Source organism: Apus apus, chromosome 28 (assembly GCF_020740795.1).
Source record: "Apus apus isolate bApuApu2 chromosome 28, bApuApu2.pri.cur, whole genome shotgun sequence".
NCBI lineage: Eukaryota > Metazoa > Chordata > Aves > Apodiformes > Apodidae > Apus > Apus apus.
The window spans coordinates 1,399,060-1,419,283 of NC_067309.1; the positions used below are offsets into that span (position 1 = coordinate 1,399,060).

At 49.1% G+C, this 20,224-nt stretch overlaps 1 protein-coding gene and 1 long non-coding RNA gene across 5 annotated transcripts in view; one reads left to right on the forward strand and one right to left on the reverse strand.

The window, feature by feature from the left end:
* DIP2B (disco interacting protein 2 homolog B) overlaps nucleotides 1-18,894 on the forward strand; it is a 69,505-nt gene extending 50,611 nt beyond the window's left edge. For all 3 annotated transcript variants that reach the window (XM_051641447.1, XM_051641448.1, XM_051641446.1), the window contains 22 exons: nucleotides 613-727; nucleotides 1,272-1,411; nucleotides 1,620-1,756; nucleotides 2,250-2,330; nucleotides 2,805-2,932; nucleotides 3,841-3,955; nucleotides 4,785-4,986; nucleotides 5,406-5,515; nucleotides 5,657-5,737; nucleotides 6,262-6,385; nucleotides 7,480-7,601; nucleotides 8,560-8,671; nucleotides 9,129-9,238; nucleotides 9,810-9,940; nucleotides 10,511-10,679; nucleotides 11,692-11,862; nucleotides 12,221-12,282; nucleotides 12,404-12,461; nucleotides 12,948-13,022; nucleotides 13,588-13,765; nucleotides 14,270-14,393; nucleotides 14,884-18,894. In XM_051641447.1, the coding sequence (XP_051497407.1) occupies nucleotides 613-727; nucleotides 1,272-1,411; nucleotides 1,620-1,756; nucleotides 2,250-2,330; nucleotides 2,805-2,932; nucleotides 3,841-3,955; nucleotides 4,785-4,986; nucleotides 5,406-5,515; nucleotides 5,657-5,737; nucleotides 6,262-6,385; nucleotides 7,480-7,601; nucleotides 8,560-8,671; nucleotides 9,129-9,238; nucleotides 9,810-9,940; nucleotides 10,511-10,679; nucleotides 11,692-11,862; nucleotides 12,221-12,282; nucleotides 12,404-12,461; nucleotides 12,948-13,022; nucleotides 13,588-13,765; nucleotides 14,270-14,393; nucleotides 14,884-15,136 (2,798 nt within the window). In that variant the 3' untranslated portion in view covers nucleotides 15,137-18,894. The remainder of the gene's footprint in view (nucleotides 1-612; nucleotides 728-1,271; nucleotides 1,412-1,619; nucleotides 1,757-2,249; nucleotides 2,331-2,804; nucleotides 2,933-3,840; nucleotides 3,956-4,784; nucleotides 4,987-5,405; nucleotides 5,516-5,656; nucleotides 5,738-6,261; nucleotides 6,386-7,479; nucleotides 7,602-8,559; nucleotides 8,672-9,128; nucleotides 9,239-9,809; nucleotides 9,941-10,510; nucleotides 10,680-11,691; nucleotides 11,863-12,220; nucleotides 12,283-12,403; nucleotides 12,462-12,947; nucleotides 13,023-13,587; nucleotides 13,766-14,269; nucleotides 14,394-14,883) is intronic.
* A 471-nt stretch (nucleotides 18,895-19,365) lies between these two features.
* LOC127395042 (uncharacterized) lies at nucleotides 19,366-20,168 on the reverse strand. 2 transcript variants are annotated; one of them, XR_007891715.1, is made up of 2 exons: nucleotides 20,049-20,168; nucleotides 19,366-19,769 (listed from the first exon to the last, which is right to left on the reverse strand). It is a non-coding gene; the product is annotated as an uncharacterized LOC127395042 (long non-coding RNA). The 2 variants fall into 2 exon arrangements; XR_007891716.1 differs by having other exon boundaries at nucleotides 19,864-20,168.
* Between the last annotated feature and the right edge of the window lie 56 nt (nucleotides 20,169-20,224).

Here is a 20,224-nt window from a genome sequence, read left to right on the forward strand (position 1 = left end):
CTTGGAGCTGTGAAAGGTTCTGCAAAGTGAGAAGCAGGAGAGATGAATGGGGAGCTCCTGTGTGTAAATCAGAATGCTGGTACCCTCGGGGAGATGGGTTGTAAGGGGATAAGGAAAAGGCTTCTTAAGAAGAACTTTGAAGGGGAAAAAAAATCCCCTGAAAAATCTGCAAGGAATGTTGTTAGTGAAAAGGCTTAAAGAATGTTAGTCTAGATGGCAGCAACAGGGAGGGATACTTGGAATAGCATTAGACCTGTTTGCATCACCAGGGCTGCCTGGGAACAGACCCTCTGTGTGGGCATTACTTGTTGGACCTTGGCGAAGTGTTAAGCCTGTTGTTGTACCCTGAGCACGTAACAGCTCTGGAGCAAACTGGGGGAGAAAAGCAGGTTGTTCAGGAGGAGATGCCTGTTCCCAAGTCATGTGCAGCAGGTGCTTAAAACTCCTTTGGGGCTGGAATCCTGGAAGATGCTGCCTGGGGTTTTTGGAAGTGCTGCAGCATCTGGGCTGTGCAGACGCGCCGCGCTCGCTGCCAGGCTGGTTTGCAAGACTAAAATTATGGGAAGTTCAAACTTATGTCAAGTCACATGGGTGTGTTTTCTCTCTTTCCAGGGTCTGTTTCCTCGTGTGATGCCTTCCTGAGCTTGTTTCAGAGCCATGGGCTTAAACCAGAGGCAATTTGTCCCTGTGCCACCTCTCCAGAGGCGATGACTATCGCGATACGGAGGTGAGGGGCGGGCAGCGCCGCCCTCTCTGCTGGGTGATCCAGGCTGAGGTTTCCTCACACACCAGTTGGTCAGAGTTGACTTAGGCACAAAATAAGCCCCACTGACATTGAGTGCGTGTGCTCAGGTATTCAGGTAGCTCAGCTGAACATTACTCCCAAGATAAGAGTGCTTTTTGTTGCTCTGGGGAGTGTTGACAGCTCGACAGCGCCTGCAGGAAGGGTGTCCTGCTGTCACCCACTTGATTTGCACAGCTGGTGTGGTGTTCTTCAAGCTGGGATTACATTTGATAGCAGTTTGGACAAGCCTTTTCATTTTGAAAATGGACAGTCATGCCCGTTGCTGCCCTCTCTAAGAAACAGCCCTGTAATCCCCTGGCCTGGGAGCAGGTGTGTAAGCTGGGGTGAGCTGAAGGGCTGGAAGAAGAGCTGCACTTGCCCAAAAATACACTGAAATAGGCATCTTTCTGTTGCTGTGGTATCTTCATCTGAGTCCAGTAACAGCCTGGTTGCTGGACTGACTGTATTGGCTTTGTGTCCTTCACAGGCCTGGGGTTCCTGGGGCACCTTTGCCTGGAAGAGCCATCCTGTCCATGAACGGGCTGAGCTTTGGGGTGATTCGTGTCAACACTGAAGACAAAAACTCTGCTCTCACTGTCCAGGACGTTGGCCACGTGATGCCAGGAGGTAAAAATGGGCAGGACTCTCCTCTAAGACCATTTTGCCAATGATGTGGGGTGTTTTAGGGAGAAAACTGGTCCAGGTTGTCTCCTGTGTTCGGCCTGAGGGCAGGGTGGGCAGCCCCTGTGCTGGGGTGTCACAGCTCTCACCGTGTCACCTGTGCCAGTTCTTACCCATCCTGGGGACTGTTTCAGCAATGTCTCATTTGTCCTAGGAATGATGTGCATAGTGAAACCTGATGGGCCACCTCAGCTCTGTAAAACTGATGAGATTGGGGAAATCTGTGTTAGCTCCAGAGCAGGAGGGATGATGTATTATGGGCTGGCAGGCGTGACAAAGAATACATTTGAGGTATGTATAGTAGAGCACATCTTCTCCTGTGCAGGACTGATGGCTTTGTGTAGTCTCTTGCTTTTGTAAATGAATTGTTAATGTTGTTTTTTCAAAAAGATACCCTGAACAACTTTCTGCAGTTCCATATATGCAGTGTTCCCTTTCACAGAGGTATCGCAGCATCATTCTGGTTGGAAAAGACCTTAAAGGCTGTCGAGTCCAACCACTACCCTAACTCTGCCACGTCCACCACTAAACCCTGTCCCCTGTCCCCACCACATCTGTCTGTTTCAGATGCCTCCAGGGGTGGTGGCTCAACCACCTCCTGGGACAGCCTGGATCACCCCCAATCACTCACTGGTCTCCCCCAGTGATAAAACGACCGTACCAAGGATTCCCTCCCCTTCTCCTCATCACTTCTCTCACATATAGTGCAATTTTGGATGTAGAGGATGTTTTTCTGCCCTCGGGCAGTTCCAGTTTGCCTCCCAGTGTCCTCCTTCTGTTGCAGGTGATCCCTGTGACCTCGGCTGGCTCTCCAGTGGGGGAGGTTCCCTTCGTGCGTTCCGGCTTGCTGGGTTTTGTTGGACCAGTACGTGGGGCAGGTTTTGAGCTTGCATTGCTGTGTCCTTCTGTCCGTGCTGACAGCCTGCAGGGGTGGAGGGAGAAGCATCAGAGTGTGTGTCAGGAGGGCTGGCAGAGGGGCCAGGGCAGCTGGGAGTTCATGGGTTTTCCTGAGGCAGCAGGAGCCTCCCTCCTGAGCAGGCTGTTGCCACGTGCCCCCCTGCATTCTTGTTACACTTTCAGGTGGCTAATTCTTCTAATACCAAGTGTAAGAAGCTTTTTGTGTGGCAGTTCTGCTGTGCTTGTGGAGTTGTCTTGGCTCACTGAGTGGCCAGAGAGCTGCTGCTGCTGCACCCCCAAACCACGCCGTTTAAAGGGGAAAGGAAACCTGTTTGACACAAATTCCACCCGTCTGTGCCTAGTAATGAAGTGTGTGGGTCATCAAAGACATCTGAGGATCCACTTCGTGTCGTGAATTGACTGATACCTTCTCATCTTCCAGGGCAGCCTGGTGTTTGTGGTGGGGAAGATGGATGGGCTGCTGACCGTGAGCGGCCGCCGGCACAACGCCGACGACATCGTGGCGACTGGCCTGGCAGTAGAGTCCATAAAAACAGTCTACAGAGGGAGGTCAGCACAACAAACCTTGCCCCTCTCCACAGGTTTCTGCACTTTAATATAAGGAAACAACGTCTTGAGTGTCATCTTTGGGTTCTCTTCAGTAACTGGTGTGTTGGAGCAGCTCGGTTAAATCTGGCTCTGGCTGGGGCAGGAGTTGGGCTGATCCTGCCCAGCACTGCTCTGGTTTCCCCATTGTCCTGCCTGGTTTTCCACCCAGTCTTTGTGCTTCAGAAGAAGGCATCAAGTAGCCAGACAATTCAGTCCTTTAGAGAATTCAGTTCTCTGTAGAGTTTACTTTTCAGTCTGTAGCAGTGAGCTGCTGGCTGGTGCTCTGCAGCAAGGAGGACTTTCATGAATGTCCACAGATACTTTTGTTGTATTTGGCAGTTGTGGGCATCATTTTCTAGGTCCTCAGGCAGGAGAAGCTCCTGTCTCTTAAGACTAAAGAGGAGATTTTAAACCCCCTACGTCACGTAGGTATTTTTAAAGCCTTTATTGCCCTGGTGATTTGCCATAAGTTGGAACAGAAGTGTGGTAGCTGGTTGAGAGGACCATGTTGTGTAGAAATTGCATCAGAAGTTGGAATTAATCCCTCCTGTACTTCACAAAACTCTCCTTTTTGACTCTGTTTTAACTGTCTGATTTTCTTGTTTTCTCCTCTGTCTTTGCCCCAAGGGGTTTTTTTACGAGCTCAGTCCTTAGTCTTGGCTTCCTATTCATGGAGTCATAGAATCACAGGGGTTGGAAGGGACCTCTGAAGGTCATCAGGTCCAACCCCCCTGCTGCAGCAGGACCACCTGGGACGTGTCCAGATGGGTCTTGGAAGTCTCCAGAGAAGGAGACTCCACAACTTCTCCTTATTCTCAAGGACTAGAACTGGACTTTGTGCCAATGTGGCTCTCCCTTTTTTTCCTTAGGATTGCTGTGTTCTCAGTGTCTGTCTTCTATGATGAGAGGATCGTGGTGGTGGCAGAGCAGAGGCCAGATGCCTCTGAGGAGGACAGTTTTCAGTGGATGAGCCGAGTGCTGCAGGTGAGCCCAGGGGGGGATGAGGTGAGCTGGGGCAGGTGGTCAGTCTGTGGGCAGACCAGAGCCCCCCCCAGGTGGAAGAGCACAGGCTGGTGCTGCCTCTTGGCACAAGGTGTTTTTCCAGGGTCACCAGCTGGGTACATCTGCCATGCACAAGCTGTTCTGTTGTGTCCTGAAGGCCCTGGGCCAGCAGCTGCAGCACAGAGCAGTGCAAGGGGACTGGCTGGAGAAGCACAGTTGCCTCAGCTCTGCAGGGCAGATCTGCTCCTCAGGCTTCTGCTCTTAGGCTTGGATCATGCTGGTGCTCAAGGCTCTGTTTTAAAGCCACCCTCGTCTTCAGAGATGCATTTTCAGCAGGGAGACACTAAGCAGAGAAAGGTCAAAACAGCTGAGTGAGTGTAGTCTTGAGAAGGCAGAATAAGAAGCAAATGCTGACTTTGGGAGCTGCCTGCAGTGCATGTCTGTCATTCTTGGGCATGATGTTCCAGGTTGTGGAGCATGCAAGCTGGGGAGGAAAATCAGGGAAGGACCTGGTGGTCTGAATAATGTATCAGATGTGTGAATGCTCAGGTGGGCAGAAAGGAACAGTGTGATGGTTCAGAGGAGACAGATGGATGAAATCCTGAGATCAAGAGCATATGATTCACTCAGCAACTGTGGATATTTTGGGATTTTGGTCATGAAAGATTTAAAAATGGGTTTCTTGTATATGAAATGAACTGTAAAGGCAGAGATGCTAGCAAGCACTTAGTACCTTAGGAATGCAGGGATTTTCCTGCAGACTGCTTCCAAGAGGACCAAGAATTCCAGTGACCATCTTTCCTTTCTCTAGGCAATTGACAGCATTCACCAAGTGGGTGTTTACTGCCTTGCTCTTGTACCAGCCAACACGTTGCCAAAAACTCCCTTGGGAGGGATCCATATCTCTCAAACTAAGCAGCACTTTCTGGAGGGCTCCCTGCATCCCTGCAACATCCTCATGTGCCCACACACGTGTGTGACCAACCTGCCAAAACCCAGGCAGAAACAACCAGGTAACACCAGCCCCTGCAAGTTGAGTGTCAGTGAAGTTCTCAGTCTCAGCCCCAGGAACCTGTGATGCCTCTGACACGGGGTGTCCCACTTGCTGGGGAGCAGAGCTTGGCCTGTGGTTGGGGGGGGATGATGTGTGTGAGGCCTCTCTTGGCACGTGTCAGGCAGGAATTTTGGTTCCTACCTTTGAACCCTCTGGAATTCTCTCTGCTGATGAGCATGAGCCTGGAAATGCCTTCTGACCCCTGTCAGGGAGATTTCATTACCTTTCCTCTTGCATCCATTCCCAGGAGTGGTGGGATCACACAGAGGTCTTGGTAGCTTTGCTCTCCTGCAGCTCCAGGGACAGCCTGGATCACCCACCTCCTGCCCACTTGGCATTAAAAAGTCCAGATTTCAGGTGGCTGTTCTTTCTCTGCAGGTGTTGGCCCTGCCTCTGTGATGGTGGGGAACCTGGTTGCTGGGAAGCGTATTGCTCAGGCCTCTGGGAGAGATCTTGGTCAAATAGAAGACAATGATTTAGTTAAAAAGGTAAATCAGTCGTTTTTTGCAGCTGGAGAAGGGGAAAAGAATTTCCCTGCAGCTGAATCCAGAGCAGGCAAAGAGAAGGGGACTTCAGTAGTGCCCCTGAAGTAGAAGCACTGGTGTTTAATGACTGCCTTTTTGTTTCAGCACCAGTTCCTGACAGAGGTGTTGCAGTGGAGAGCTCAAGCAACCCCTGACCACCCACTCTTCCTCTTACTAAATGCCAAGGTACAGTCAGAGCTGAGTTGTTGGGGTTTTTTTAAGGTCCACAGCTTGTTCTTCAGCACGAGTTGGAGACTGTTCAAATCTTTTGCCCACTCCAGTGTCCTCTGCTTAGTCTCTGCGTTGGATTTTGCCCACAGATGTGTAACTTAAACCTTTGAACCCCAAAGTCACTTCATTTAAATGACTGTCATGGTTCGGTGCTTCATTTTAAAACTGAGCGTGTTTGTAGGTCCCACTGGTTCCTGTATCATTTAATGGTGTATCTCCCTGTTGGGTATATTCTGGCAAGGTTCTGGTGCAAGAAGACCTGAACTGACTCCCTGGAAGGTAGAACTCTCTAGAGCAGATCTAACTCCATCTTTTTGATACTGTAGTGGATAAATGACTCATTGAATGCCACCAGCCTCTAGGTCTAGATAACCAGTAGCTATAGACCATGCTAGCAAGCAAGTTTCTCTGCAGCAGCCATTTAACTGACACTTGGGTTGTGCCAGGCCTTGCTTAGAGCATTTTTGTCTCCTTTCAAGGGAACCACTGTGTGCACAGCCACCTGCCTTCAGCTGCACAAAAAAGCTGAGAGAATTGCATCAGTTCTGTGTGACAAAGGACATCTCAATGCAGGAGACAACGTGGTGCTTCTTTATCCTCCTGGTGAGCAAGTTTTACTAGTGGCTACATCCCACTCTGGACATGCAGCATGGTCTTTTCTTTGGAATCTCAAAAACAGGAGAGATCATGGAAATAATGATACCTTAGGGACTGCATAAGTCACTGATCTAGTTTTGACTCCAGAGAGGACTGTCCTAATGTTTTGCAGCATCAGGACTCCAACCACCATTCTCTAGAGTTTGGGAAAAGCCATTTTGTACCTTCTCACCCCTGGCTAGATCTGGCTGTGTCCTGATGCTTGGAATAAAAACTTCCAAGACTTCTTTGGTTGTCAAAGACCCTCTGGTATGATACCTTCACTGCCAAGTGACTAGAAACCTGTGACCACACTGCATGTGCTGGAGGGTTGTGCTTGTCACCCTGCCAGAGACCCCTCAGCTCCTGGGGTGTCTGAAGTCACCACTTGGCAGCTTTTCATCCTGGGAGAGCAGCTGGTTTGTCAGGAGAAGTGGCAGAGGTGGAGACTGGTGCCTTCAGCTGTGCAGCTGGGCAGGCTGTGCCCACTGGGAGCACTGGGAAGGGCAGGCTGTGCCCACTGGGAGCACTGGGAAGGGCAGGCTGTGCCCACTGGGAGCACTGGGAAGGGCAGGCTGTGCCCACTGGGAGCACTGGGAAGGGCAGGCTGTCCCCTGGGGGCACTGGGAAGGGCAGGCTGTGCCCACTGGGAGCACTGGGAAGGGCTGCCTGCTGGCCCATGGCACAGCTTCACCGCTGGTGTGTGCAAGATGCTCACTGCTGGCGAGAGCTGCTCTCTGGTGTCTTTCCTTCTTGCCCTGACTGACTTTTGAGCCCTTTGGCCCATCCTTTCCCTGGAAGATGGGTGAGCTTTGCTGTGTGGTCAGGCTTTTCCACTTCCCCAGCCCCCTGTCCCAAGCTTTCTGCCCTTCCCTGTGCTGCCCTCGTGCCTGGAACTGCTCGTGTTTCACACCCGCGCTGCGGGGCTGAGCGGCGTCCGCGCCGCCTCCTCATGGCAACTGCAACCCAGGCGTGGGGGAGAAGTACCTGGGGGAAAGGCTGATGCCAGCAGGAGGTCTCTCCAGCAGTGTCCCACCCAGCAGCCTCTCGTGTCCTTGCAGGCATTGAGCTGATCTCGGCCTTCTATGGGTGCTTGTACGCCGGCTGCGTCCCCGTCACCGTCAGACCTCCCCACGCCCAGAGCCTCAGTGCCACCCTGCCCACCGTGCGCATGATCGTGGAGGTGAGGAAGGGGCTGGGGCTGAGGAAGGGGCTGGGCTGGAGCTGGAGGCTCCCCAGGGAAGCAGGAATGCCTGACAATATTCGAGAAAGATTTGGACAAGGCCCTCAGGGACATGGTGTGAACTTCGGGGTTGTCCTGTTCTGCGGTGGGAGGTGGACTCTGGGTGATCCAGGCTGTCCCAGGAGGTGGTTGAGCCACCATCCCTGGAGGCATCTGAAACAGACGTGGCGCCAGGGGGACAGGGTTTAGTGGTGGATGTGGCAGAGTTAGGGTAGGGGTTGGGCTCGATGGTCTTGAAGGTCTTTTCCAACCAGAACGATGCTGTGATCCTGTGGAGCCAGGCTGGGCTGGGAGCTGGGCTGGAGCTGGAGCTGCAGGATTCCTGCCTCTGCCCCTCGGGCTCACAGCTGTCCAAACTGCCCTGTCCAAACTCCCGTGGTGTTCACAGGATGGCAGGGACTGCAGCTCCTCTGCTCTTAGGGACAGTGTTTGCATTCGTGAAATGCTTGAGAGATCCACCTCTCCTTAGGTGGCAAGAGGAACTGCTACAAAACTGGTGGTTTCTGAGGGATCCTAACATGATGTTAGCACTGAACATTTCACATGGACTCTCCTCTCTGTGGAGCAAGTGCAGCTCCTGCTGTTAACTATCCAAGCCCAGTAGCCAGGAAAAGATGCCTTCCCAGTACAGCCATGGGGAGAAAGAGAGATGGAGGCTGGGTGATGTTCTCGCCTGCTCCCAAGGCCCTGGTGGGGTTATTTGCTTTTGAGCCTGTGTTTGGGTTTCAGTGAAGGAAGATTCAGGAGCAGTGCTGCAAAAGCCAGAGAAATGAACACAGGTTTGTCAGGGGAGGCTGGTTACACCTGGTAAAATAACACTCTCTGACCATCACCCAGTGACAGTGACACTGGGACAGGCTTTTGTCCTTTTTTTTTTAAGCAAGTGTTTCTCTTTTAGGTCAGCAAAGCTGCCTGTATCCTCACCACACAGACCTTGATGAGGCTGCTGAGATCCAGGGAGGCAGCTGCTGCTGTGGATGTGAAAACCTGGCCAACCATCATTGACACAGGTGTGGTCCTTGGGCTGAGGGGCTCCCTCAGGTTCTGGGCTGTTACCATTGGCTCCCAAAGGGACTGTCCCCCGTTTCAGATGCTAACTGGGTGGTTTTAAAAATTCTTTGGGATACTTAGAAAAACAAGCCAAGATATAAGCTAGGCCTGACCTTCTTGCCTGACCTTCTGCATTTGTTGAGCTGTGCATGGGAAATAATGTGACTGAAAAGCCATGTTGCAGCCAACTGTTAGTTTCCTTAAGACAAGACAGAGTTGGTCTCTTCTCCCTTTTCCTGAGAATACCTAATTTTCTACAACTCTGGCAACAGCCTTGTCAAACTAGCCTGTCTCTTTTGGAAAGAGAATTAATTGAAAGCTTTATTGTCCATCTCAGGCTCTGTGAAAGTTGTGTTTTCCTTTCAAATACCAGTTCAGTAATCAAAAATTAACCACATTTGTTCCTTCCTTCTACAGATGACTTGCCCAGGAAGAGGCTGTCTCAGATCTACAAGCCACCTACACCTGAAATGTTAGCATATCTAGATTTTAGTGTTTCCACAACAGGAATGCTCACAGGAGTAAAGGTACAGTAAAATGGTTTTAGAAGGTGGGGTTTTGGTGTCTTGTCTTTGGCTGATACTCTGAACCAGCTCTCCCCTCGACCTCCACCAAAGCTGGAACCATGCTTTTCTTCCAGCAAAGCTATGGATTCACTGCAGACAATGCACTGAGACTTTGGTGAAGAAGTTGTGCAGGGCAGGAAGGCAGGTCTGGACAGTGGGCATCAGGAATTCTGCTGCTGCCTCCCACTGGAGAGCAATGTGTGTAGCTGTGAGCTCCTGCTCTCCCTCACTAGGAGCAGGGTAGGAAGGCAGTGACAAGAGGACAAGAAACTCAGAAATGAAAGGCTCAGACTTTCATTGATGATGGGCTGTGTCTGGAGTCTGAGGTGCCTCAAGCTTTTAAGCAGTAGCTGTTGGTGTCTCTGCTCCTGGGTCGCTGCAGCTCAGAGGGTTCTGGCTCTGGAAGATAAAGCAAGAAGAAACATCCTTTGTGCAGAAGTGTTAGCAAGGCAAAGCTCTCTCTGTTCTCACCCACCTCGATGAATTCCTGTTTTGGTGTCCTTGAGCTTCAGCACAGTCTCTCCTGTTGCAGATGTCCCACGCAGCAGTGAGTGGCCTCTGCAGGGCAATCAAGCTGCAGTGTGAGCTCTACTCCTCCCGGCAGATCGCGATTTGTCTCGACCCCTATTGTGGACTAGGCTTTGTGCTCTGGTGCCTTTGCAGGTAGGACTGGAGGGGGAGAGGGAAAAGATGAACTCGTAGCTGGTTCTAAATGGGAAGTGGCAGCTCATGTCTTTATCTGTTGTCATTACAGAGAGGTTGTGTTGACGTGACCAGCGTGACTGATTTACTGCACGGGGAGAATTTGTCTTTGAACTGACAATAACATGTTCCCTTTTTCCTGCAGATTAACAAGATGTTTTCCTGTCTTGATTATGCATATTTGTGCTGCCAAATATTACTGGCTCCAGAGTGTTTCTCTTGCCTTTCTCCCTTGATTATCCATTGCAGCAAGGGAGTTCTCATTGCATAAACAGTGTGGCTGAGCCAGTTCTTTCTTCCCAGCAGTGTGTGTGTACATTTGTGTGTGTACAAGTTGTTATTCTTGTACAGTAACTTGTATTTTTAAAGTGATGTTGCTGGAAAAGGTGGGCTTTTTATTACCAGTTTGCCTCAGGTGCAGAGTCCCACAACCTGCTTTTGGCCTAGCAGGAATGTAACATGAAAATACAGTAAATACCCATTTAACTACATGCTACACAAAGATGTTTTCTTCTTTCATGTCCCTTACAGTGTGTATTCTGGACACCAGTCAATTTTAATTCCTCCTATGGAGCTGGAATCCAATCTTTTTCTCTGGTTATCTACTGTCAGCCAGTATAAAATAAGGGACACTTTCTGTTCCTATTCAGTCATGGAACTGTGCACAAAGGGACTTGGAAACCAAGTTGAAATGTTAAAGGTAAGAAATGTTTCCTGAATGTTATGTTACAGAAATTAAGGAACCTGTGGTAGTCATGCAAAGTGCTGTAGTTGTTAAATGCAACATTTTCCTTCTGCACGAGTCTCCAGTCCACAGCTTGCTCAGAAGAAGCAAAAGCAACAACAAAAATAACGTTGGCAGCCCCAGGAAATGAGCAGGTTGGCAGGGGGGGTGGGTGCAGGAGCAGGTTGGCAGCGTCAGGGGCTGCTGGGGAGCCCTGAGGAGGGGGTGCCAGCAGCAGGATGCTGTGCAGGGGGGTTGTTTTTGTAGTAGTGAAGGCTCAGACCAGCACATGATGGAAGGCACATGTTGGATTTGCTAAATAGAGGTGATTTCTCTTTGGAGATGAGAGGAAGGAATGGGAAAGACAGAAATAAACCAGCTGCACAAAGTGCTTGAGGTGGCTTTTGGCCAAGGGGGTTCCTGAACACTGCACTCCATCTCTGAGGTTAAGGATCAGGCTTGTTCTGGGGGTGGCACAGAGCCCTGAAGGTGTCTGCTTCGGGGTGTGTCACCAGCTGACAAAATGCACAGATCAGAACAACTATCCAGGGCATTCATGACCACGTCTAGAAATAATACTGGATTCTGGTCCCACTTTTGTTGAAGACTCAGCGTAGTCCCAGTAAATGACTTTTACTCTCACTTGGTTTGGTTTCCATCTATAGAACTAGTGAATAACAGATGTAACCTTAGCTGAAAAGCACTGCAGAAGCATGTGATGCCACAGTCTGAGGCAGGGGAGGAAGCTCTGGTGGTCAGGCTGGGCTCTGGCAGGATTGCTGGGCTCTGCTCAGACACGTCTCAGCGTGAAAATAGAACCTGAAAAGAGGAAATTACCTTGAACACAAGAACAGGATCTGTCCTGCACTTCCTGAGCAAATTCCAGGGATACAAAGCAAGTGACACTTCTGAGGGGACAGGTCTTGGTGCAGTGTGGCTGAGGTGATGAGCACACAGGAGCCTTTGCACTCTTTTGTGTTAATTCCAGGCACGAGGAATCAACCTGTCCTGTGTCCGGACCTGCGTGGTGGTGGCAGAGGAGAGGCCCCGGGTTTCCCTCACTCATTCCTTCTCCAAACTCTTCAAGGACATTGGTCTGTCCTCCCGTGCTGTGAGCACCACCTTCGGGTCAAGAGTCAACGTTGCCATCTGTCTGCAGGTAACGGGGCTGGAGGTTTTCCACATGCCCTTCCTCAGCTTCATCCAGCCCAGCCCAGCACCTGCTTTGCTGGGAGTTCAGCTGCTACAAGATTTGTTTCTCGTTTTCAACTGCCACGTTGTATCAGAGATGCTCAAAACAACGGGAGGTTGGGGAACTGTTTATTTCCATCTCAACAATGACAGTTGCCCCAGGACTGAGAGCTGACAGGGCTTGGGCTGTCTCTGTAGCAGCTCTTCCCCACCCCAGAGATGCATCCCACTCTGGGGCTGGTCTGGAGAGAAGCTACCTCAGGCAGAAGTTGCCCTGACTTCTGTAAAGACATTAATTTTAATTTCTTTTGATGTTAACTCTGCAGGGAACATCTGGACCTGATCCCACCACGGTGTATGTGGATCTGAAGTCCTTGAGACATGACAGGTACAGGGAGTTTACTTAACACTTATCGAATAAATCACTATGAAATGTGGTGATGGTTCTGAGCTGCCTCACCTCTCATTTCAGCTCTGCTTTCTCCTGACAGTGTTTTCTTTACCTTCAGGGTACGTCTGGTGGAAAGGGGAGCTCCACAAAGCCTGCTGCTGTCAGAGTCTGGGAAGGTAAATCCGTGTCACTGCCTGGAGGTGGGGAGGTGTGTAGCTAGGGGAGGCAGCCTGGTGGTGTGGCATGAGCTGACAGCTGGTCACACTGCTCCTCTAGGGACTTGCCATAAAGTACCTGTTGATGCAGAAGCTTTGCTGCAACCACAGGGAGGATTGGTTCTGTTTACAGTAAATAAACCACCTCAGCAGTCCCTGCTGCCATGCCCATGGGATCAGGGATGTCCTGCAGCTTTATTCACTTCAAATGCATTGACAAGATGATGTTTCCCGTTGAATTCAGCAAAATTAAGATCTAGCAGCATTTACAGGCCCTTGAATCCCTTACCACGTGGCTCTTGAGTCATGAAATGTGTTCCTGCCCTTGGTGTTTGTGATCCCAGGGGTGGAATCATCTCTTCAGGGGTCACTGAGCAGCCCATGGGCTTTAATTGTGAGGGGAGATAATTCATGGGTGGATTGAACGTTCCTTCTTGTGATCTTCAGATTCTACCTGGAGTAAAAGTAGTCATTGTAAATCCTGAGACAAAAGGGCCTCTTGGAGATTCTCATCTTGGGGAGGTAAGCAGGGATCTGGTTCTTTGGGTACCTTCTCCTTCTGAGCTGTGCTCTCTGTTTGGTGGGGTGACACTTTGTCAGTGGAAATAACCTGGAGGCCTTTTCAAGCTGAATCATTGCTGGGGTGCTCAGAATTTGGGTCTGTTAATCCCACTGCCAAGTTTAAAGAAAAAGAGAAGGAAAGCCCACTAGAAAGGAAGGCAAATTCCACTCCAAATCCTGCATAACTGGCTTCCAAATAATCTAATTTACATCTCAAGTTCCTTATCTCCATGGCAGGTAAATGTGTTTGATCTGTGTCGATAGTTTATTTTCACGTTACAAAAACCTGCAGTTTGTTCACTCTGTTAATCCTCAGCTTACAGTGAGGAGGAGAACAGATCTGCAAGATGCAGTTTTAAGGTTCTACAGGATATTTGGAGGCTGGAGCTAAAGGCAAAACACTTTTGGATCTGGGAAAATCTTAGACAAGAAGAGAACCTCCTCGTTTTCAGTTGGTCATCCCCTTCGCTTTAACGCTCAGCACCGGGCGTGGGTCTGACTGGGTTTTTTTTTCCCACCTGTGCAGATCTGGGTGAACAGCCCCCACACAGCCAGTGGCTACTACACCATCTATGACAACGAGACCCTCCAGGCTGATCATTTCAACACCAGGCTGAGCTTTGGGGACGCTGCCCAGACCCTCTGGGCTCGCACTGGGTACCTGGGCTTTGTCCGTCGGACGGAGCTCACGGCCGCCAGCGGAGGTGGGCACCAGTTGCCTCCTACATGAAGAGCTTTCTTTCACACCATCCAGCAGTTTTTTAAGCCCTGATCCACGTGTCTGGATGCAAGAGAAAACTCTTGTTTTATCTAAAATTTCATGTATTGTCTGCCATGTAGTTGGGTGTTGCTCTACAGCTGAAAGGAGGTGGGACTGAGGTGGGGGTTGGTCTCTTCTCCCACATAACTGGTGATAGGATGAGGGGAAGTGGCCTCAAGTTGTGCCAGGAAAGGTTCAGAGTGGATATTGGGAACAATTTCTTTACTAAAAGAGTGGTCAGGCTTTGGAACAGGCTGCCCAGGGCAGTGGTGGAGTCACCATCCCTGGAGGGGTTCAAAAACCATGTAGACAGGGCCCTTCAGGATATGGTTAATGGTCGTGGTGGGGCTGGGTTGACAGTTGGACTTGATGATCTTAGAGGTCCAACCTTAATGACTCTCTGGTTTTCTGTTCTGCCTGCACCTCACTTCCCATCTGTCCTCCCCAGAGCGCCACGATGCCCTGTATGTTGTTGGAGCCCTGGATGAGACCCTGGAGCTGAGGGGCCTGCGCTACCACCCCATCGACATCGAGACTTCAGTCTCCAGAACACACAGGAGCATTGCTGAATGGTAACACAGCTGCAGAAACTCCCCCTCACCTAGGATGGAGCCAGTGTAAAGAAACCTCTTGCTCATGCAAAGGTGCAGGATTGAATTAGACCAAAACCCACAAGGCAAATCCAGACACGCTGTGTGTTGCCATCAGCGAGTCACACACCTCGTTTCCCATCTGTAGATCAGTCACACTGGGCTGACTGACTCAGTGTTTTCTCATGAGCCTTAAATCAAAATAGAAATGATGGTTTCCTGCTCTGTGGTGTAAAGAACCATTTCTGAGTCAGTGAAAGCAGCATTTGGTCCCTCTCTCACACGAGGTAGTGCTGGGAGGGTTTTGAACTGAGCTTTGACGCATCAGGACTTGGAGTTAGGTCACTTGGAGATGCAGCCCCAAAGCAGGTGGTGAATTTCTAAGGATAAAGAATTGTAAACTTTGGATCTTTGTGAAAAAATAACTGGATTTCCTGATTGTTTGTTTGTTTGTTTCACCTTTAACTTCTAGTGCTGTGTTCACGTGGACCAACTTGCTCGTGGTGGTGGTGGAGCTGTGTGGCTGTGAACAGGAAGCCCTGGATTTGGTTCCTCTAGTTACAAACGTGGTCCTGGAAGAACATTACCTGATCGTGGGGGTGGTGGTGGTGGTGGATCCTGGAGTCATTCCCATCAATTCCAGAGGAGAGAAGCAACGAATGCATCTCCGGGACAGTTTCCTAGCTGATCAGTTAGACCCCATCTATGTGGCCTATAACATGTAACAGAGGGGGGAAAAAGGTGCTGAGAAACTTGGTGGGACCACTACCTGACCCAGGGTGGCTGTAGAAGTGAAGCTGGTGAAAATGACTAATACTTGAGACAAGGTTTGAGATTGCTGCCATCACTCCCTTCATCTCATCCCGTGGTGTTCAGGTCACACTCAGTAACTCCCAAGGGACAAGAGGAGACGTGGCAGGCAATGGAAAACAGTTGTAACAGTTTACTGAAATATTAGCTTTATAGAAAATGCAAAGTTTGGCAAGTGTGTGAGCTACAAAATTCCTAAGGCCTTTACAGTAGTGTTACTTTTTTTCAGCTGTTGTACATATTTGTATTTTTATCTAATACTGTTTTAGGATTCTATAAGGGGGGAGGGTTTATTTAGTTAAGATAATAAACTATTAAGAAAAGGGTCATCAAGAGTTCTTCAGTTCCCTGCTATATAACGTGCTTGGCATCTGTACTGGAGCTCTTCATCCCATGGAATCACACAACTTATTTAAAATTGTGCCATGACCAAATCAATAACTTAGGGAATCTAAGAGCTACTTATTCATATAGATATTTCTTGAATTTAAAAAGAATTTTGCCTATATTTTAAATATGTAAATATGATTATACATAATTCACTTAGATAGAAAATTAACTTGGATAATGATGACAGCTGAAGGCAGAAGTTTTTAAGGATGAGTAACTTTTGTGGTCCTGAGCATAATGACATTGGTCAGGCAGTGGAGGGGAGGTGCAGACATCTTCCACCAGTTCCCTTGCTCCAGTTTGCAGTCTTCCCTGGCTGGCCAGAAGTGTGTCACAGCCTGTGGGAACCTGGGATTTGAAGGCACATCCTTCTGAGAGAGGCTGAGTTCAAGCAGTTGACGTGGAGTTTGGTAGGAGGGCAGGTCCAACATGCTCAGCTGAAATGCTGCCCCTGAGGGGCAGTCTCTGCCCCCACCCTCTGGGACACCTCCTGTTTGAGGAAACAGAAGATCCCTCAGGTTGACACACAGGTCAAGTCACAGTTTGTGCAGTTCAGTCACTAATCCCTTCAGTTCCCCTTTGGTAGAGCAAGAAATACTGTAAATAAAGGCTTCAGGGTCAACTGGGAGGCAACAACCCAGGTTTCCTCAACACATTCACTAGAAAGAAGGAGGTAATTCTGGGGTTGAAGTTGGATGCATTTATTTTATTTTATTTTATTTTATTTTATTTTATTTTATTTTTTGGCAGGAGGAGACAGAAAACCCAGACAGAGCAGTTCTGGGAAACACATCGTTAAATAACTGTGACAATTAATCTCCCAGCTTTCCAAATCCTGTGTCAGCTTCGTGTAAATAGAAAGGAGCAGAAGCCTTAAGAGCAGCAGGTAGGAGCTCTTGCTGATAGGAAGCAATTGCACACTGGGCTGAGGGAGAGAGGGTGTTTGTTTTGACTCAGAATTACCTTTCTTGCACCTAATCATCTGTTGAGAGCAATTAAATACCTCTGAGTGTTAAGAAAGACATGATTTTGGAAGCCATGAGAGCTGAGAGCAGATGCTGCCACAGGGCTTTTTGAGTCAAAGGTGGCACAGAGTGTAAAGAAACTTCCTGTTAAAATGTTCAGGTTACCTCATTGAAAGTTTTAGGCAGTTTTGGAAAGGTTTCTAGTCTGAACTCTGAAGATCCTGTGGCAGTTGTTGGAGCAGAGCCCAGTGTGTCTGTCAGCAAAGCCCAGCTGTGTCCTTGAAGAAGAAACAAACCCTGGTGCATTTTGTTAGTTCTTCACTTGAAGACAAAAGTAGCAAGATTCAGAGAAGTTCCAGATGATATTTTTTAAAAATATTGGGGGGGGGAGAATAGGTGTAGAAGCTGGAAGTTGTGATGATTAAGTCTAGAGGTGAATTTCTTTCCAAATGCTTGAGTTCCCAGGTGCAGGTTTTGGAGCAGCCCCTGTATCCCCTGCAGCAGCAGCACCACAGGCTCCTGGTGTTGGTGCTGCTGGGGTGTGAGGGGTGGGTCTGTAGCACTTGGGGGGGGCCTGGCTGGCTGCTGAGGATGTGCCCCCCCAAAAGCCTCGTGCAGGGAATCTTGAATGAATTCAGTTCTAACACACTGGCCAGGGAGTGAGAAGGGTCACTGTGCCTGCCAGAGCTGGTCTGGCCAGGATGAAGCCCACACCAAGACCCTGCCACTTCCTTAGGGTGTCCAAGTGCCCAGAAGTGCTGCTTCTCCCTTTTCAGCTGGCAAAGTCTTGTCACTCCACATTCTGCATCCCTATCTTGGAGGTTTTCTTGCACAGCCAAGTGCCCTGCAGAGCCTTCCTTCCTTGTTGCCCATTTCAGAAAACCCTTCTGATGCTCTCAATCTGTTTCATACTCAAAGCTTTAGATGAGTAACTTCCACAAAGACCTTATTTGAAGGGGATTTTGAGTACAATTCTAGGATTGCCTTTTATTTTCACTTGGAATTTCTGAGAAATAAAAAAAGCAGGTGTTGATTGGATCAGAGATCCCCAGTCTGTGGCAGATGGGCTTTCTGAAGTGGCACCTTTGGGTGGCATCCTGGATTCTTTTGGTTTGTTTTCCTTGTTTTTCAGTTGGTACCAATAGCTTCTTAGGGTTTGGGGTTTTCATCCTGCAGGTTTACTGTGTGCTCTGGTTCTTTACTCCCACCTGCTCCATCTCTCTTGTGTTGGAGAACTGTAGGTCTACAACCCTGCCCATAGAATGGGAGCCCCCTCTGCTCCTGGTGGCAGCAGCAGCTGGTCTGATGTTCTCCAGAGCTTTTCCCCATGTTGGGCAGAGTGAAAAGTGCTGGAGAGGGGGAAGCAGGGAGCTGGGAATCTGGGAACCCCCCCATTTCCAACTCCATCTCTGCTGAGATGCCACCAGGCCTTCCACAGGTCACTTCACCCCTTCAGTTTCTTCCTCTGTAGATGAGGACATGATCTCATCCTCACAACACCCCTGTGAGGTCACTAACTGTACAGCACTAAGTGCTACGTGTTTTTCTTTGCCTCTTGGAGGTTGGGCTCAGTGTGTCCTTCCAGGCTGAGCTGTGATGCCCTGGTGGTGGCAGGGGGGGCTGTCAGAAGACGTGGCTGTTGCTCTTTGCTTGGTTTCCTTCCATCCAAGAACAACCTGGACACTCCAGAGAACAGGCAGGGCCACTGATGTTGCAGGTTCAGGGCTGGATCCTTTTCCCCTGAATCCAGTGCTGGGTCCTGGGCAGCAGAGTCTCCCCACGTGCCCCATTTTGACTTTGCAGCTTCTCCAGTGGCAGAAATTCAATGGTTTCCTGCTGCTGTCCCATCAGATCCCCAGCCCAACAGCTGCAACTTCACAACTTTAGGAATTCTTTAAGGCTTTGAACTAAAACATTTGGTTAGGTCTTGCTGTTGGTGACTTGTTCCCTGAGCAGAGTAGGTGGCTGCAGGTTAATTCAAGTCCTGGTTTGTTAAAATATTGCACTGCATTTCTGATTTAAATAAAGTGTAATTCAGATGTGTCACACTAACTGTCCTCAAGAGAAGGTTGTAAAAACGAGGTGAATTTCAGCCCTCAATGCAATGTTGTTTTTTTTCCCCTTTAGTTTCTGTCAACCTCTTTCCCATTGTCCAACCCAGACTCCAGCGTTATGTAATTATGTATAAAGTTTTTATTTATTTAAAATTAGATTAGAGAATCCATTTTTAAAGTTAACACCTGGCTGGACAGTGTTCCATTAACGCATTGATTGTGTTTCCTTTGTCTTGTGTTAATAATAAATATTGATGCCTGGTTCTTGGCTTCGTCCTTCACCTTCTGGGTTCTCCAAGGGATTGTTTTTGCTTCCCAGGAAGCAGACACTGGGTTAGCATTTATCCTGCTGGAAGGGAGAATTCAGTATTCTTGATGCAGTTTTTTTCCTCAGGATTCCAGACTGGTGGATTGAATTTTGAACTGGAATTCCAGCTGCAGACTCTGGCACCTCAGTGAGTGGGAGTGGGGGGCTCTGGGAGCACCTGGATGAGGCTTTGGAAACAGGAGCTGTGGTGGCACCTGGGATTAAACCCTGGGTAATCCCTGCTCTCCAAGACTCACCAGGGAGTTTGAATGACTTCTCTGAAGAATTTATAAATGTCAGGATGTAGTTTAGCACCAGTGAGGCTGTAATTAATGTTACAATCTAACAGTAGTGACCTGCTGTGCCTGTACCTGCTACTGGGTTGTGTGTTTTGAGGTAAGATTAGACACATTATTTCCTACAAATGATGAGCAGCAGTTTTACTGTGGTTACATTTTCAATAAATCTTTCCTGTCTTTTCAAATTATTTAATATTGGGAAAATCTTTCCCTTTAAATTTCTCTAAAAAAAACAAACCCCAACCACCACACAAGCAAAAAAACCCCAACAAACAACCCTTGCTTCTAATAGTTACATTAATCAGGTGAATTGAAATAGCCAAGAAATTCTTCTATGAACACATTTCTAATGGAATGATCAGATTTCCCAGATGTTCCAAGATTGTTCTCCTGATCCCAGCTCCAGCCTGAGCACGTTCTCTGGTATCTTAACTTCATACAGTGTGAGCTTGATCATAAATCAGTCGGTGAAACTCTGCATAAGCCTCAGGAAGAGAAGCCTGGAGGATGATGATGCTTTGTAGCTCCTTTCACTTTTAATAAGAGGAAAAAAACCCAATCAGTCCCGTCCTGTGAGAAACTAGAGCCAAAATCCTCCCCCCCCCTCCACTTCTCCACACGTTTGACCTTTGTTTAGTCTAAAGCAGTCACTGGGCGATGCCTGGAATTCCTTTTCAGTTACAGATTTAAAAGAAAAACAGCCCGAGATGGCAGGACACCCCTCGTGCGCTGAGCAAGCCAGAACGGGGCCTGAGCAGGGAGAACCCCCCGCCCCCGCTGCCCTTTGGCTACTGCTTGGGGCCTCCTCTTACGCGTGGCCGTGTCCGGGTTGAGGATAAAGGGAAATAATTGTGTTTTCCTCTGAGGGGAGCGGGCCGCGGCCTGGTCAGCCGGGAGCGGCCTCCCGCGCAGGCCCGGCAGCGCCGCTCTATCTCCTGCACTCGATGGTACCCGCGGGTGGGGGCGGGGTCAGAGGGGACGCTCTAGC